The 17,616-nt window shown below is 38.0% G+C and overlaps 1 protein-coding gene across 3 annotated transcripts; it reads left to right on the top strand.

The window, feature by feature from the left end:
* Positions 1-904: 904 nt before the first annotated feature.
* On the top strand, positions 905-17,408 carry col21a1 (collagen, type XXI, alpha 1). 3 transcript variants are annotated; one of them, XM_077613159.1, is made up of 29 exons: positions 905-1,354; positions 4,633-4,757; positions 5,115-5,675; positions 5,790-5,955; positions 6,029-6,257; positions 7,542-7,715; positions 8,545-8,622; positions 8,900-8,983; positions 9,176-9,238; positions 9,417-9,470; positions 9,544-9,597; positions 9,692-9,745; positions 11,710-11,763; positions 11,840-11,893; positions 11,961-12,014; positions 12,263-12,316; positions 13,559-13,603; positions 13,675-13,728; positions 13,810-13,863; positions 14,100-14,153; positions 14,269-14,340; positions 14,498-14,533; positions 14,853-14,897; positions 15,397-15,429; positions 15,514-15,660; positions 15,739-15,793; positions 15,866-16,057; positions 16,130-16,207; positions 16,373-17,408. In XM_077613159.1, the coding sequence occupies exons 2-29, from the start codon at positions 4,661-4,663 to the stop codon at positions 16,558-16,560; spliced, it is 2,883 nt and encodes a 960-aa protein (XP_077469285.1). In that variant the 5' UTR covers positions 905-1,354; positions 4,633-4,660; the 3' UTR covers positions 16,561-17,408. The 3 variants fall into 3 exon arrangements, with proteins under 3 accessions (XP_077469285.1, XP_077469287.1, XP_077469286.1); XM_077613160.1 differs by lacking the exon at positions 905-1,354 and having other exon boundaries at positions 4,641-4,698; XM_077613161.1 differs by lacking the exons at positions 16,130-16,207; positions 16,373-17,408 and having other exon boundaries at positions 15,518-15,660; positions 15,866-16,025.
* The last annotated feature ends 208 nt before the right edge of the window (positions 17,409-17,616 follow it).

Raw genomic sequence — 17,616 nt, 5'->3', positions numbered from 1 at the left:
AACTTTAAAAATGTGCTTATTGTCCAATGTACCAATGTACCAATGCACCTCTTATGTATGACTAAAAATTGACAGAAATAGCTGAAACTCTGGTGAATGGTCTTCCATAAACTGAATAATGTGTGGTTGTAATTTGAAATAAATAGCTTTTTAATCAAAGTCACAATTGAAATTTTCATGGGTACGCATCTTTTTGGGTCACCCTGTACCATATTGAGACCATATTTAACTTTCCACATACAATAGAGGTCCTTGATTGGTTCATTGCCATGACATCAGGCTCGCATTGACAGAGTAGAGGTCATCTGTCCGTTTGTGGTGCAGTCGTATTGGCAGACACCCGATAAATTTCTTGGATAGCATTTTTCGTCATTACAATTCTGAACGTTTCCCAATGCTCCCTGTCCCCAAATGTTTTTTGGAGTGTGTAACCATCCCTCTTACAAAAATGTAGAAAAAAAATGGACTGCCTCCCAAAATGCATTTTTGGAGCATATTTGAGCTGATGCCAGTTCTGACCGTTTCCCGATGATCACTGGCCATCGACCCCCCCCAAAAAAAAAATATTTTGATTATTTTCCAAATTTTGTAAAAAGTTAAACACCACCTCTCAGCGCAGCGCAAAAAATCTGAATTATGTCACTGGTATTGCCAAAGTTACAAAAAATAAGCCATAGTGCCTTTAACATCAATCGCATCTGTAAGAAAATTGGTTTTGCAGATTGAAATGACATTCAAATGTGCTTCACAAGTCTGTCTCCAATTATAGCCATCAAGATGATTTTTCAGTACAATCCATCACATCAATGCCATTTCCACTGATACATTCACCCACATATTATTATGCTTTTTAAATTATGTGGATAAATGAATACCATTTTAAAACTCATAAAGGCAGACGTTCTCAACTATGGTAATCGATGCAAAGGCTATTTCAGACAGAGACTTTGTGGGTCGATCCAGTGCTTATCTTGCCTCTAGAAATCTCCATGTTGTCAGATTATGCCCTCAGAAAGCCGCTATTCCAAAACCACAACACTTGGAAGGAGACTGCTCACATTACTATTATTTTCCTTGCGGACCATCAGAGATGGGGTCTGTGTTGTACAATTTCATGCTCTCTTATCGGCTTCTCTTTCCATCCACGGTAATTGACCCTGGCAGTTTGCCACTATTAGAAGGGAGTCGGGGGTTGGAGGAGGAAGAAGGACAGAAGCCCAGATGAATGAGGGAGGGCTCTCTTTCATTCACTTGACAAAACGTGCCTTTCTTTATTCACTTTCTGTAAATCCAGTAATGATCACGGACCTGTTTTAATGAGAAGGATTACAACCAGGTATTGGAGCGCTTGCAGGTAATATCTTTCAAAGATTTGGGGTGCATTTACACCTGTGTTTAGAGAGTTCTTCTTGCATGGTGATGTGCGTCAAATGTATCAGAGCAAATGTGACTCCTAATACAAAAGTTGTCCATGATGTTGGAATGTGTTTTTAGTGTTGTAATATTTCAACACAATGTCATCTTTCCTTCAGTGAGGCAAGGATTGCATATTGAAGTTTGTGCAACAGTCAAAAATGGATGCGGTCGTCAAACAATGTATTCTGGTCATTACAGGTGTCATAAATTAATATTGTATTCACATCATTTATTTACATAAGCACCATATTTTCCGGAGTATGAATTGCATCTTTTCATTGTTGGGCAGAGATTACGACTAATACTCAAGATTTAAATATGTTTTTATACATGATTTATTTTCCTCTGTGATTACCAACAGCCGCTTATGTTTTTTTTTTTAAATATATATATGCATACTCTGTTTCCTCTTCATTGTGTATTCTTTGGCTCGAGCGACCTATAATCCAAAAAATACGGTACATTGGCACCGAATGCAAGCAGCAAATACATAATGTTCTCATAGACCAATAATCTATAGGATTTGAAGCAGTAAATTTAAAATTTGGATATGCTGGTTGGAAAACATTAGGCGCCATCTGAGCTAACGCTTACAAGATTCTTGGATGGTGAGTAGAAGAACTACCAACATGACTTGGCATTCCTTTCTTGCTCGAAGAGTCTGGCAAGAGGAATTCTACATGATCTTGGCAGTATTACTTTTGGAATAGAATACCTCCCTTTTTGCCAAATTTACATTTAATAAGAGCTGTGTAAACTGAACTGCTCTATTTGGGAGAGGAATTGATTTATTCAATTAAATGACATGGTAGTGATCTCCTCGATCTAAGGGTTTAATATACGGTACATATTAAGTACAATCTGCGAACAGCTGGCCACCGAGTCAAGGTGTCCCCTGCCTCTGGCCCGGAGTCAGCTGGGATAGGCTCCAGCACCCCCCACGATCCTAATGAGGATAAAGCAGTACAGAAAATGAGAGATTAAGTACATGTTGTTAATTGAAAGGTTTAGTTAAAAATAATTTTGTGCAAGTTGTAAATGGTAGTGAGTGACTGTAATATAAATGCATATTAATGCAATGTACTGCAACACTGGCATTTTATCCAGTAAACTGCACTCGCTCATCATGAAGTGCATGTGTTTGGAACCACTGGACAGTCGGGAATCAGACTGTCTGACGGTGTAAATGAATTCCATGTGCTTTGAACAGAGGTGTAGAAACACTGCGCTCGGGGAAAGTCATTGGAGGGGAAAGTCATCCAGCGCTACACCTTGCCAATGAGGGGGTTTTCCAGCAGTGGCCCCCAAATCTCTAGTGAGGAACATTTGGAATAAAATGGCTTTCGCAACCAGTTGAAGCTTTTTATTTTTTTTATAACTGTCGCTTCAGTACTGAGTTAACATTGTGGAAAATGTGAATCACAGTAAGACTGCAACTCCTCCTTTGGTTGAACAGAAATGGATGAACTTTAAAGGCAAGGGTGAAATCTCAGCTACTGTTTTGCTGTCTTTGATGTGTCATGATCTCATATTGACATTGATTATCTAGGACGTGTGTTATTGAAAACAAATGAACATTTATAATGGTGTCTTTTTTTAAGTAGGGAAACGATACAAAATAAATGAAGATTAGTGTAGTGAAAATTCGAAAATGTGTTCACCACTTTGTACATGCTAATGAAATCTATTCCATTGTCCTGTTCCTCACACTACATTGCCGAGTATCTGGTCCTCATTTGCAACTGCTTCCTATTAAGCACGTCAGCAGTTTCTGTCTTCCACGTGTTTGAAACCGTCATTTAATTGTACGACCGCAGCAAGGACTTCAATGATCCAATGTCTGCTTTCTGCTCAAATGTATCTCATTCATCAACTTGTGGATCACGTTACAATTGTCATTTCATTAACATGTACGTCATCATAAAACCGCATCATGTTGAATATTGTTAGTTCCATGCAAAGTGGAGTCAAAGTTGCATATGAAATGATTAGAGAGAGAAATGCCAATCCCTGAATAATAGTGTAAAACTTTACTTTGATAGCACCTTTCCAAACACAATAACAAGTTTCTTACTTACAAAAAGACCGAAATTGTTGTCTATATATTCCCTGTAAATTACTGGTGATATGACAAGCGGTAGAATGTTCATGAACAAATGAGATTTCCTGATTGGCCAGCAGCCAGGTCAGGGTGTGTGCGCCTCCTGCCTGTTGTTAGCTGGCTTAGGCTCTAGCACCCCCGCTGCTTTCGTGAGGATTAGTGGTTCAGACGATGAATGAATATATGAAAAACGAGTTATCATCACAGTGGGGCTGAAGTTTGCGGGTTGTGCCCATGCTTGTCTTGATTTTCCCACCTATAGTAGAACTAAGAATATACATTTCACGCTTTACGAATATCAGAGAAAGCCAACGAAAAGCCTTGAATGCTGAGACGAAAGTCAGTTCATGTCACTGAATTTTTTTTTCATCTGAACACTGGAATGCTAACTGTGGAAAAATATCAACATGTGTTGACAAGTATTGGCAACATACATTATGGGAGAGCTATTTATAACTCCTGGATTTACTGTGTTCTTAAATTTGAGGGATGGATTGGTAATCCCACAGGAAACAGTGAGCACTAGCTGAAGGGTAATTGTGGTTTAGAGGTTCAATAGACCATTCATTTAAGTTAAGTTTACAGTGTCATCTGAGGATGTGCTACATCACGGCAGAAAGGAAAATGGTTTAATGTGCTAAGATGTAGAGAGCTGAGAAAAAGGATTGAAGTGGTTTTGAACTCATTGGCAAGGAGGAGAGTTAAATTAGATTTACCTCCACAATGGCCAGCAGGCCACAAAATGAAGTAATTCACCACATTACAGTGTTAGTTACTCTTCCAAAACAAATACATAAATTTAACTTGGTATTGTAATGTGCTAAAATATAATAGTTACCATAGGACAGTGGAACTGCAATTTATTAACCTGACTTGGAGACAAAACTCACCAAAGCAGGGTGTCACCATTTTCTATGTACATCTTTATACTGCTGTTGCAGATTTAATAACTGAGATAAAATGACTCCTAAGTGTAGTGACATATATTTCAAAGTCAGAAGCATTTACAATTGACCAGAAAAGAGAATGGGTAGAATGTGTTAACTTGAATCTGGCTAACAGGAAAACACCAGTTTTGTACTATTGAGATGTTTTTTTTTTTCATTTCTCTACAGGTGAAACTGGAAGTTAAAACCATCCACTATGGGTTACAAAGGAGGATCCACTGACTGTTTATTAAGGTGCCTGTGCTTCGTGCTTATTCATTGCCTTATCGCAGCACAAGATGAAGACCTGAGGAGTAAGAACACTTTTGAGTGAATATTTTACATTCTTTTGTGCACAACATATTAGCACCCCATCTAAATACACAGCATGTGTCCGATTCATTTCCTATCTTATGTCAACCTGCATGCATTTTTAAGTTTAAATATATATATGGTTGAATATGCCATACATTCTTTAAGTACATTGTCTATAATAATGACAGATCATTGCTTATATTCTTCTTTTCTATTTTTCCGCCGCCTAGACCAGGATAAGCAATGTTGAAAATGAAAGAAGAAATGATATAGAAAATAAACACTCAGCCGTATCACTTACTTTCAATTGTTGGTGACTAAATCACCTCTAAGGTTGTTGTTTTTTGCTTCTTCAGGTTGCAGAACTGCACCAGGTGACCTGGTATTTATTGTGGATGGTTCTTGGAGTGTTGAAGATGTCAACTTTGAAATAGTGAAGAAGTGGCTTGGTAACATAACAAAAAAATTCAACATTGGACAGAAATTCACCCAAATTGGTGTTGTCCAGTACAACGATGACCCCATCCTAGAGATCCCTCTTGGGAAGTATTCTACAAATAAAGACCTCACCAAAGCGATAGAATCCATCGAGTACATGGGCGGAAATACAAGAACAGGCACAGCCATTGAGTTTGCCACGGAGAAACTGTTTGGCCTCTCCGAGCGGGGTCCGATCGGCGTGTCACGGATTGCAGTTGTCGTCACCGATGGGAAGTCTCAAGATGAAGTTGCCAAGGCAGCAGAGGCTGCGAGAAAAAAGGGAGTCATTTTATTTGCCATCGGTGTAGGGTCCGAAACAGAGGAAGCACAATTGGGAGCCATCGCAAATAAGCCATTTTCTACCTACGTCTTCTCTGTTGATGACTATAAAGGTATTTCCAGGATCATACAAGTCATACGACAAAAACTCTGTGAAGGTAAGACAATGCCTTTTCAGATACTGTTTGCACAACACACTGTTTAACTCCATCTCTTTCATTTCAGATACTGTTTGCACAACACACTGTTTAACTCCATCTCTTTCATTTCAGAGACTGTTTGCCCAGCGAGAATACCTATCGATTCCCGAGATGAGAAAGGATTTGACATTTTAGTCCATTTAAATTTTGCCAAAAAAGCCAAGAAGAAAAAGGGAACTTACCCTGGGACTAAGGCCTATGAGGTGACATCTCGTGTTGACTTCAGTGAAGCGACAAGGTGATCATTAAACTTTCTTTCTTTTCACACTGTTCTTTTTAGAGTTTAAAGCTGACTTATTTCTTTATTTCAGGACACTTTTCCCCGATGGCCTCCCCCCATCGTACGTATTTGTGGCCACTCTGAGATACATGGGATCATTGGCATTGGAAAAGTGGGACCTGTGGAGGATCCAGACACGTGACGGGGAACCTCAAATGGCTGTGACCCTGAATGGACCTGATGGCACCATCCAGTTCACCACAACCAGTCATGCACAAAGTGGAAGGCAAACTGTAACATTTTCACCGCACACTGCAAAGGTACGGATACATGTCTAAGAAAATTGGTTTCATTTTTGTGAGGCACATGGGCTAACCACTTGTCCAACATGCTGTCCGACTACCACACCATTCCACACAAAACAAACTGACTTCCCGCTCAACTAAAGCATTTAAGGACCCCCTTGAAAATGAGATGGTTAATTTCAAGTTGCTATTCTTGATAAATTCAAATTACATAGATGTTTACAGTAACATAGATTACATAAGCAACACTTTACTTGAATGTGGTGAAAACCTATTCTAGAGCACTACCTGCTGTTTATTATCAAAAGAAACAAGACTGCTCATAAGTTTAACCGACAGTGGAATGGGTTAATGTTTATAGCAGTTGTAGATTTTGTTAACACATAGTTCAGAACACTGAATGTTTCAGTTCAAATCATGACCGATCAAATGTGTCTGGGGACAAAGAAAAAGTTGAGTGTGGGTGCACCAACCATTTCCCCCGTACTTAAAACCAAATTCTGTAGAATACTTGAGCTTTGAATATAAGCAGCTGGTAATACAATAAAAAAAAGGCTCCAAAGAGAATATTCCTGGAAGCATCATAAATGGAGCTGCTGATGGAGTTTAACACAAACTTTCAACACATTCCACCACTCTTGCTTAATGATTTTGACATGTACAACACAATAACATGAATGCAATCTACTTATGCTCTGACTTATTACCTGCACTTACTAAAATGGACATGAAAAAATACACCTTTTCAACCATGTTTTTCTTTTATTGACCTAGAACTTATTGAAATCCTTTCTAATTATGAGGACAACATTTTGACTTTTGGATACATAGTATATGTACAGTATTCAATTATATTCCATCTGTTCTATTAGTCATTGCTTGAGTGTGTTATTTCTGCCAATAGAAAAACACAATAGTATCCCATAGAATTCAGAGTCAACCTTATTCACTGGTCAGCATATCACATGAAAGGTGTAATATTTTAAATCAAGTAACCTAATATGGATCATTGTCCTCTACATTTATGTATGGTGGATCCAATGAAAAAAATAGCCTTTTGTTGTAACTATCTCCAGTTAGTGTTAAAGCTGAGACATGAAACAGACAATAGATTGCCTTTAAGAATTTTTTGTGGGTCATGTTCAATGATATTTCCATCATTTGATGCGAGACACCCCAGCTGCAGATGGTCTATTCAAAACTTTTCATCGTATTTCACTCTGATTTCTATGCACCCTGCCAGATATATTTTTTATGACAATGTGTTGTTGTTTTTGTTTCTTTTTTTTATGGCCAAAGAAACTCTTTGATGAAAAATGGCACCAACTACGATTGCTGGTCACAGAGGAGGACGTCACTCTTTATGTTGATGACCTGGAAATTGAAACGCTCTCTTTGGAACCTCCTGTTGGCATTTTTATAAACGGAAAAACTCAAGTTGGAAAATATGTCAGTAAAGAAACAACAGCACCGGTAAGACTTGTCTCATTGTCAAAGTGATTGGAAAACATTTTAAAGAGTTTTTTTTTAAACAGATGATTATTTCTCAACAAAATGTCAATTAAACTGTGCAACTGTGATATATTTCTTATGTAGTTATATAACAGCTATTAAAGTTAGTACTGGTAGGAAAAAAAATATCCGTTTGATACAGTATGCAATCAAATTTATTGTTGCACATTGTGGCAGTGCCTACAATTACTGGAGGAAAATTACACACTAAAGCCACATTTATCAGTGCAAAGCAATTATAGTTGCTAGATAATGCTGTACGTGTTCGGAAGTTATTTGTTGCATGGAAAACACCTAAAGGTAAAATTGTAAGATGTTCTAATGTCGTTAGGGAGGCAGTTGTTTGTCTATTTGAGCTCTGCGATTGGCTGGCAACCACCTCCTGGCATATTTAGCTGGGGTGGGCTTCAGCACCCTTTGAGGATAAGTGGTACAGAAGATGATGGATGGGATGTGAAGTTGGAAATGATGAAAACAGAGATAAAGATAAAGAAAATTTTAGATGTTAAACATTCTTTTCAATACACTATCTTATACTTTTCATCATTACATCTTGGCAGCATTCAATGAAAAATTATGAACAATGATGCGTAAACCGCTGGGATTTATAAGATACCGTGATAAACTCTCCATCATAAGGGAATTATGAAACAATTTATTATTAGCAGAGCGCAAATAATATTGGGATAATTCAACCACATATTACGACTGTTAGTTTTTTTTTTATTTATTAGCATGATTTCAATTGCTGAAGATGTTTTAATTGCGTGTTGTTCCCTGTTTTATGCAGTTTGAAATTCAAAAGCTTCGCATCTACTGTGATCCTGAGCAGAACAACCGCGAGACTGCATGTGAAATACCAGGAGTGGTACGTGCAAGTGTAATGAGGTTGACATTCACAAAATCAAAAAAATATATATTTTATTTAATGCCTATTTAATTTTGACCTAACACAAAACGCAACTCTGTGTTGCCCATATAGAAATTAAAAGTATTGCATACATGTCAATATGTTTGTCTTTCAAGTAGTACAAATACTCAGATTTAAAGCTCAATTGTTAATAATCACAGTCTACATTTACCCATCATTAATGGACAATTATACTCTTTATTTAAAACTATGAATGTCTTTTTTCCCCCGGCAGTGTTCTAACAGTCCAGATTATGCTGAAGCAACTGAAGAACCTTGTGTCTGCCCCCCGGGACCTCCAGGACTTCCAGGCATGAAAGTCAGTTTTTCCAAATAAAGATTCTTATTGTCCCCTTGCATAATTCCCAGAATGCCTCGTAGATATGTTTGGTATTTTGACATAAACTTTCTGTCTTTTGCAACTGAGACTAGATTAGTTCATCTTTTCTTGACAAATGAGTTACACATTCATATTCATAAACTACAGCTACTACAAACTACTTTTTTTTAGGGTGAACCAGGAAACAATGGCATATCAGGTCAGCCTGGACGTAATGGTGCTGATGGTAAGCCTGTGAGTACTACATAGTTCAATATACAAACACACACAAAAAAGACAACAGTAATTGATCCTATCTAGCCAAATGTTGAGTGAATACAAATGTCACAGTTTTTGCAAATTCAAAATTCTAAAATCATCATCATTATAATGATCATATACTGAGTACATGATGAAATTTTGTCAACTAAAGGGCATACCGGGCATTAGAGGAAGTCAAGGATTTCCAGGTACAACAGGAATAAAGGTGATCACTATTTCAATCACATTGTCATTTGATGGAGAAAACCAATTGTAAAAATGTGCATTTTGTTCGTCAGGGTCAACGTGGGGCTGATGGGTTTAAAGGCGAGCAGGGAATCCCCGGTGTTTCGGTAGGAAGGTCAAAAGCTCATTTGTTGCACTTTGCTTTCTTCATCACCTCTTTCTCCACAAATCCATTGTTACACTGCCTTTCTGTTCTCTCAGGGTCAGAGAGGTTTGCCAGGATTAACGGGACCACCTGGACCACCAGGAGAGAAGGTAGCCATCGAAATAGTCAGATTCAACTTGTTTCTATCATGTTAAACATGATATAATACGTAGACCTGCCCTAATGTTAAACAGGTCAGCTATCATGATGCTAATTTCCAAATGTATGATTATGGAATTTACGGTACATAACTTAGTTTCCGGTTGCTTTGTTGTCCACCGTCAGTCCTAGATCAGGTTTTGCGGCTTTCTTTTTGTGTTGTTCTGATTTACTGACAAAGTACTGTGTATTTGCCTCAGGGTAAAATCCACCTAGCTGCCTGCAAGGGATTTTAGATGGCATTTTTCCTCTTTATATTACAATCAAGAAAGAAAACAGTTAGAATTGGATCACTTGAACTATTGGAGAATAAATCCTGCGTAACTGCCTCGTCCGCAAGTACTTCTAAATTGGAGTTAATGTTACTCTTAAATAACACCAAATTACAAACGCATCGATTGAGTTTGCAGCTGTTGGAAATTAATTTCAACCAAAATGCAAGCAACAAGCAGCAACAGGACTTGGAAGTTGTATTTGTTTGTGTACGCTGCAATGGATGCTGCTCTGAAGATAAACTCGTATAATACCAGGAAATCCCTGCAAGAATCATTCACCATTTGACAGTCTTGCATCAATCTCCCTTGTTAGCATGTGTTTTCAATATAAAAGTCGACCCCTTGAGAGCAAGACACACTTAAGATTGGGTTCTATTTGCTGACACAGTGCGTCTTGGTTCTGTTCAAGGTTTGTTATGTGGATGGGAGATTTTCCTTGCCTAAGGTGCCAAAGTGAATCTTCATGTGGAATTAGTTGTACTCCTTTAAAGCTTGGGCAGCATGATCCTAGATCTGATTCACATGGAAAGATACTTTAGATTGATTTTGTGTGTGAAATTGGAACTCCATTTTATTCCGACTATATCTAAGAAAAAGCAGCCAAAGAAAGCCCTTTTCTACACGTTTGTAATTTACAAAACTTGATTTTAAGACTAAGACTCAAGGGAACCAAGAACATGAATTATCTGCCCGTTAACAGTTCCAACACTTTCTAACAAAATACATCCTGCCCGTGACCGGATGATTTGCCGAAAGACGCCCCTACAGAGATAATTTTAACAGGAAAATTGAACTTAAACTCAACAGCAAAGTGACTGATTTGGATGGTTTTGTCACAAATTCCAAGTGTAAAGATGTTGCTTTTTTTAACTCTACTCTTTGGATGGCTACCCCTTCCATTATTTTATTTTACTTTATGAAAGACGCTACAAAATTAAAACAGGATGCAGGCGTGGGATACATTTTAGTTTTATATTGTGGTTCACTGAGGTGATGCAGTGCTTGCTTGAAATCTGAAGATTTCCGATAACTGTCCCATTTTTTATTTGGTGCTAATCTTATATTGTCCTGACGATGGAAAAGCAGTTAAAAAGTAATCTTTTGAAATCCCATAATGTCAAAATGAGAGTTGACAGGGATTTTCTATGGATTTTCCATGTTATACAGAGCAGCATTCCCACAGCATGCAAGAACAGCTGCTTTGGCAAATTGTTCTTATTTTGAACGGCCACCCAAGGGTGGGACATTTGTTTTCCTGGAAAATGTATTATATATAAAACTGCTGAACATACAATAAATCCAAAGACAACATTACCATATAGGATATAGTAGTGCAATTACGTCATTGTCATGTTAAACAGACCTGAACATACATATTCAAAACAATTCCACCAATTACTGCAAAACATACAGTCGACTTCCGTCTCAAATTTAAGTAATAATATTCAAATTTGGATTTACAAATTTAGATATACCATCTGTGAAACAGTACTTTATTGGCAGTTAGCTGTAACGGTCTTGCTCCACTTAAGCTGTCAATAGACTGAAAATGGACTCACCAGAGAAATAAGCCCATCTAAAGTAAAACATTCTGTCACTATTACTCGTTATAATTTCTCTGAATCTTTCACCGCTGTCAGGGACCGGTTGGATCACCCGGGCGAGCAGGGATGGCGGGTCAAGCCGGACAAACGGTGAGGCCATTGACGCCCCACTCTCTTACTTTCACCAATTCAAACCATAGTCATTCATACTGGAACACATTTACAGGGAGTGAAAGGAAGAATTGGACCTCCCGGGCCTCCTGGTTATCAAGGCTTACCTGTATGTATAGATATAACTCAAATTAGTCAATTTTCTTGTTATTATAACCTGTTTTGTGTCCTTATAGGGTGAACCTGGCAGAAATGGAGATGGCGGAATTCCTGGGCCGCCTGGCCAAAAGGTCTTTATTTCTATAGTGAACGAATTGAGAATAAATGAAATAATGGGAAATAATACCCACACAGATCTGACTATAAGGCTACTATAGTTTGCCATAAATGTGCTTTAAGTTTAAGTAAAATTGATCTGTCATAGAGAATTGATATCATATGACAGTTTATGTCAATTTAATGAATAAGGTAGGATATGGTAATGTTGATGTTTTAAAAAAAAAAAAAGTTTTTATTTAACTTTTTTATTACCATAAAGGGAGAAAATGGGGCCAGTGGCCACCCTGGTGTTGATGGAAGGCCAGGCCATACAGTAAGTCATAATATATATTAATGTATTTTTATTTTATTGCCAGTATCATGAATGGTTAATTGTCACAGGGAAATTAAAAGTCCATCTCCATCATGTGTAACGGAAGACCCAGTGCATAATCAACCTCAATTTGGCCTAAGTTTTAGGCCTGGTGTTTGAAATTGTTTTAACTGATCTTTTTGATGGTTGCTTGTATCAATTGGGTTAATGAATACATATGGAGAGTATCCCCAATGATGTAGAAATACTTATCAGGGTATTTCCCCTGTAAAGTATCCCAGGATAACCCTGTTATGTAAGCAGTCTCTGGCTCTAATCGAAAGCCATGAAATGACTAATCGAGGGAAAGCTGTACTGTTCTGGCAAATCTGTTTTTGGAGGAAACTCTTTCAACTGGGCCCCAAGCCCAATGCTGATGATTAGAAGTCTTGTCCAGAGTTTATTATGAGTCTATAAAACATGACTCAGTTGGTCCACAAGGCTGCAGGCTATCCTCATGCTTGCAGAAGCAAAGAGCCTATTTCTCCAAAGAGACAGATTTGATATGATACGATACCCTTCGTTAATCGCCAATAGAATATTATTCATGGACACATAGGAGCTTTACTTTAAACTTGAGAAATCTAAATTTTCAAGTCACGTTATATTGCCTGCTGGATGACTAGTAGGGGCTTCCGCTGAGCATCTGGAAGCCTTTGTGTCTGTAGAAAACAACAACAAAGAAGCTTCTCTCGAATTTTGTGGGGCCGCACACCACAAAAATGTCCACTGTTTATTTTATTACTTTTGTATGGCTGTCATTGTTTGTTTCTCAAGTGGATTCTAAACAGGATCTAATTTCTCTCTTGCCAGCACATTTTGAAAATTTATTTTTTTAACAATTTCCCCCTCCAAAGTTACAAGTCATTGCTATGTGGAAATTATAGTCTTCACGACAGTGGAAATGTAACTCTGTGTTTATTTTGAAGGAGAATTGAGATGCACACATTTTGCTCATCACCTTTTGTCAGAATATGTCAGATAAAATTTGGGGTTTGTAATTATTAATTAAACATGAAAATTCTATTCACATACAATGACTTCCACCCCTCAAAAAATACTCTTGGTTCAAGCAATGGCTCTAATTGCTGAGTGAATAAATTAATACTTTTGTTGTTGGTGGTGTAGTGCTGTATGGAAATGTATAACTTAATTACATTCTTATATAAATCAATCTAAAATGAGCATTTTTCCAACTTTTAGGGTATGCCGGGTTTACCAGGACCAGCCGGTCTAAATGGACAAAAAGTGAGTTTTTGCCCCCCTTGTTTCAATACATAAAATTAGGCACTAAGCAGAAATGTGTATATACATTCAAGGGAGAAGCTGGTTTTGACGGATCAAGAGGCCCACAAGGAATGGCGGGAACACCTGTAAATTCATCTTTGACTCTAATTTTAATTTATATGCCAAATTTTCTGATTTTTACTGTTTTTGTTGTTGTTTTTTTACAGGGGGAAATAGGTCCAATAGGTCCTCCTGGGTTAAACGGAAATATCGGGCCAAAGGTATTGCAAAACTAAAAGGTCAAATTCATTGTGAGATGTAAAATATTATTTGTTCATCTATTATAAAGTAAAACCAAAAGTTTTACCTCATTTAGAGTGAATAATTTTCACTATCTGTGGAATTATGTACTAAACCTAATGAAGATTCTTAACAAAAATTGATTTATACACTGGAGGAAATCAATGTATTAGATACCTAATGCACTGTATAATAAACACCATAACTCTTTTCATAGGGTGTTAAGGGTGAAAATGGAAGTCCGGGTAAACAAGGGACTCCAGGTTCTATGGTATGCTTTTCTCTCATTGACCAACCAATATTGATGCAAAATCAATGTTTTCAAGTGTTATTTTCTATCTGGAAACAAAGTGTTCTCTTTTTTTTCCTTTGTTATGTATTAAAAGGGCAGACCCGGTGAACCCGGACTTACAGGTCAACCAGGACACCCAGCAATGCCCGGCCTGAAGGGAAACAAGGTGTTGACATGGCACTTACATCCTTAGACAATTTACAACTAAGTACACCATGTGTATTCTGCATTGTTTTTCCACTGCATTGCACATTTGTATAAATGATAGTCATCGTTATCAATAAATAATCAAATCACAATTTTACTCCTATCTCTTCTTTTAGGGAGAAAGAGGACAAGCAGGTGAAAGAGGGCAGAACGTAAGGCTGCACCAGAGACTTTAAATGAGTAAAAACCTGAGCACATCATTTATTGTTGAACTCTTTAACAATCAATATATACACAACAGTTCTGAAAACTGAACCATACTATTTCGTCAAATCTGAAAAGGGAAAAAAACATTTGCATTGAAAAAATGTATAGTGTGATTCATGCCTATTGATATGCTACATTGATTAATGTTGATTTTCTTACGTCTGTGTGTTTTAATTAGAGATGATTTAATGTGTTTTTTGTTGTTGTGAAGATAAGCGGTACAGATCATAAAGACGTGCTTGAATGAATGTGTTTTTCTTAAAGGGAATGAAAGGTGAAATTGGAGCAGATGGAAAATCAGGGAATCACGTGAGTTCTATGTCACCCATTCAGTTGATTAAAGCAGCTTTAAAACTTAACTCCTTTGACATACTGACTGTGCTTGCCAACCGGTGAATAAACAAATTAGTTGTACTTTCTGCCAGTAAACGTCATTGGCATAAGCATACTACCAAAGTCAAAACACTATTTCTGTCAATAAACTGTAAATTTCACATCAACTTTAATGAAGCCATCTACAGTACTGTAGTACAAATGGCACGTCACTGTTTTTGAATACTAGTGCCTGCACAAAAAAAACATCTAATCAGTTTTAATTTATTTTAACATGAAATCATTTCCATTATATTTTACTGATTAAGAGATGCTTACATAAATCATTGAAGTTGGTGTCAAAATTATAAAGCACACCCTTTATACAAATGTAGCCTATTATTTTGTCAATTGTTCTGTTACACATAGACAAATATTAGTTCTCATTGTATTCAAATGACAACTGAGTCTAATTCATGTTTTCTTTGCTCAAAAGGGATCACCAGGTTTGAGGGGATTAAAAGGAGAGGTATGAAGAGCTGATTGCTTTTATTGAGGACATTTTTGTCCAATCGGGCATTCACGTCTGACACTAGCTTTGTGTTTTTGCTAGAAAGGGACGACAGGGGATCCTGGGCAGAGAGGCCAAGAAGGTCAAATTGGCCGGGCTGGACCACCGGGTCAGGCAGGCCAAACGGGGCCCCGGGGGCCCCAGGGGGGCACAGGTCTTACCGGAAAACCTGGCCCAGCGGGAAGATCAGTATGTTTCTCTTAAAACGGCCTCCAGTGTATTCTTTTTAATGATGCATGTTTATGTTTGCCTCACATGTCATTACAGGCAAGTGAAATTTCAGATACGCACATTCGACAACTTTGCAGAGAGATTCTTCAATGTGAGCGCTTTGTCATCCTTTTTTAGTGAGGTATCATTTTAAAAAACATTGACCTGAAATGTTTTTTGTCAGCCGAACTGCCGTCCATGTTGCTGAGCCAGCAGTCAAGCGGCTGTGACAGGTGTCAGAGCCTCCCCGGAAGCCCTGGCGTCCCGGGTCTGACAGGGGCCCAGGGCCTCAGGGGGCCTCCTGGCCGGTCTGGTGCCAGGGGGCAACCGGGCTACCGTGGTCGGCCGGGGCTGCCCGGCATGAATGGCATAAAAGGTAAAAAGTGCCCAGAATTAACTTTGTGGCTTTTTTCCTACAGTGTTTTAAGGTATCCAATTGTACTTGTAGGAGAACAGGGGATTATGGGTGAAAAGGGAAGCCCAGGTCGTACCTTACATGGGGATCCAGGACCACCTGGACCTCCAGGTAAAATCTTTTAAAAATATCTATATATTTTTTGGGTTTTTTTCCACCCCCCTGTGTTCAACTGCTTCTGAGTGATCCATATTGCATCAAAGATTAGTCTCCAATCTTTTTTGAAGGCATGTTTCATATTACAAAATTCAGGTCCTTTTATTTTTATCTTGACAGGCCCTGTAGGTAATACAGGCTATGGAAAACCTGGCCCTTCAGGTCAACCTGGACCACGTGGTCTAAACGGAGCCGAGGGTAAAAGTGGTAATCCCGGCCCACCTGGCCAGCCTGGATTGTGTGACCCATCTTTATGCTATAGTAGCATGATGAGACGATCCTACTACAGCAAAGGACCAAAGTATTGACAATGTCAGCCACTGTTAAACTGGTGTAAAGCAAACAGCCATTCTCAGGAAGACCTCATCCTCACAAATGTCCTCTGGCGCAGTTACAAATGGACCTCTTCTAAATATTTTCAGGCGATACCGTTGTTAAAAGTCTTCACATATCTGTTAAAAAGACAGTTTTGCCACCTTAAAAAATTCAAAGTTAGCTGAGCTCCAGCACAGATTTCCAATGCATTCGATATACCACGTAATGCAGAGTGTAATAATTATGACCCATCGGTAAAAAGTCTGCCGTACTTCTAAAATCAATAAATTTTACATGGCCAAACGTATCATATTTGATACATGGGTTTTGAGTCATCTGATTTTTGCCCCTGATAAAAACAGATGTATTGTATAAATATGATACAAATTATATTGGAAATCTTGTTCCAGTCTTTTTTTTTCTGAGGGACCCTTGAAAGCTCAGAGTTTTAGTTGATTTGTACCAAATTTTGAAACTGCTATATGTGAATATCCTGGTATTTTAACAGGGATGTGTAGACTTTTCCCCCCTGCATTGTAGCATATCATCAACAGAGTGAGATTGCCTCACGCAGTTTTCACAATTTGTCTCTTTCTCTTATCCTTATGTCATTGTTCTAAACTTTAAATCATCATAGAAAATTGAGCACATGCTGCATTACAAAATTTGCTTAGCTTGCTCTGAATTTGTCTTTGGGTTGTATGGCTGGTACATGATCCCATATTGCCCTCTAGTGATAGATTCCTGCATGATGGGCCCTGAGTTGACTGCTTATGACGTGTTTACTAACTGTGACCACCTCACCCCACCCACCTTGTCTATGAAAAACATTATTGGCTCTTTTGATCTTTTACATAAAATACATCTGGGGGACTGGATGTTTGGAGCATGTTGAATTGGCAAATTATTTAGGTATTCCTTAGTGAATAAAACATTAATCCTAAATTGAACGGAACAAGAATTGTATTATTGGCAGGAATTATCTGTTTGACACTTATTGAGCCCTTCATTACTGTAGCAAATATTTTTCTCATTTATAATTCTAACTC

This window comes from Stigmatopora argus, chromosome 11 (assembly GCF_051989625.1).
Source record: "Stigmatopora argus isolate UIUO_Sarg chromosome 11, RoL_Sarg_1.0, whole genome shotgun sequence".
Taxonomy (NCBI): Eukaryota; Metazoa; Chordata; class Actinopteri; order Syngnathiformes; family Syngnathidae; genus Stigmatopora; species Stigmatopora argus.
The sequence above is the reverse complement of the archived record's forward strand: the minus strand, read 5'-3'. Positions and strand labels throughout refer to the sequence as shown.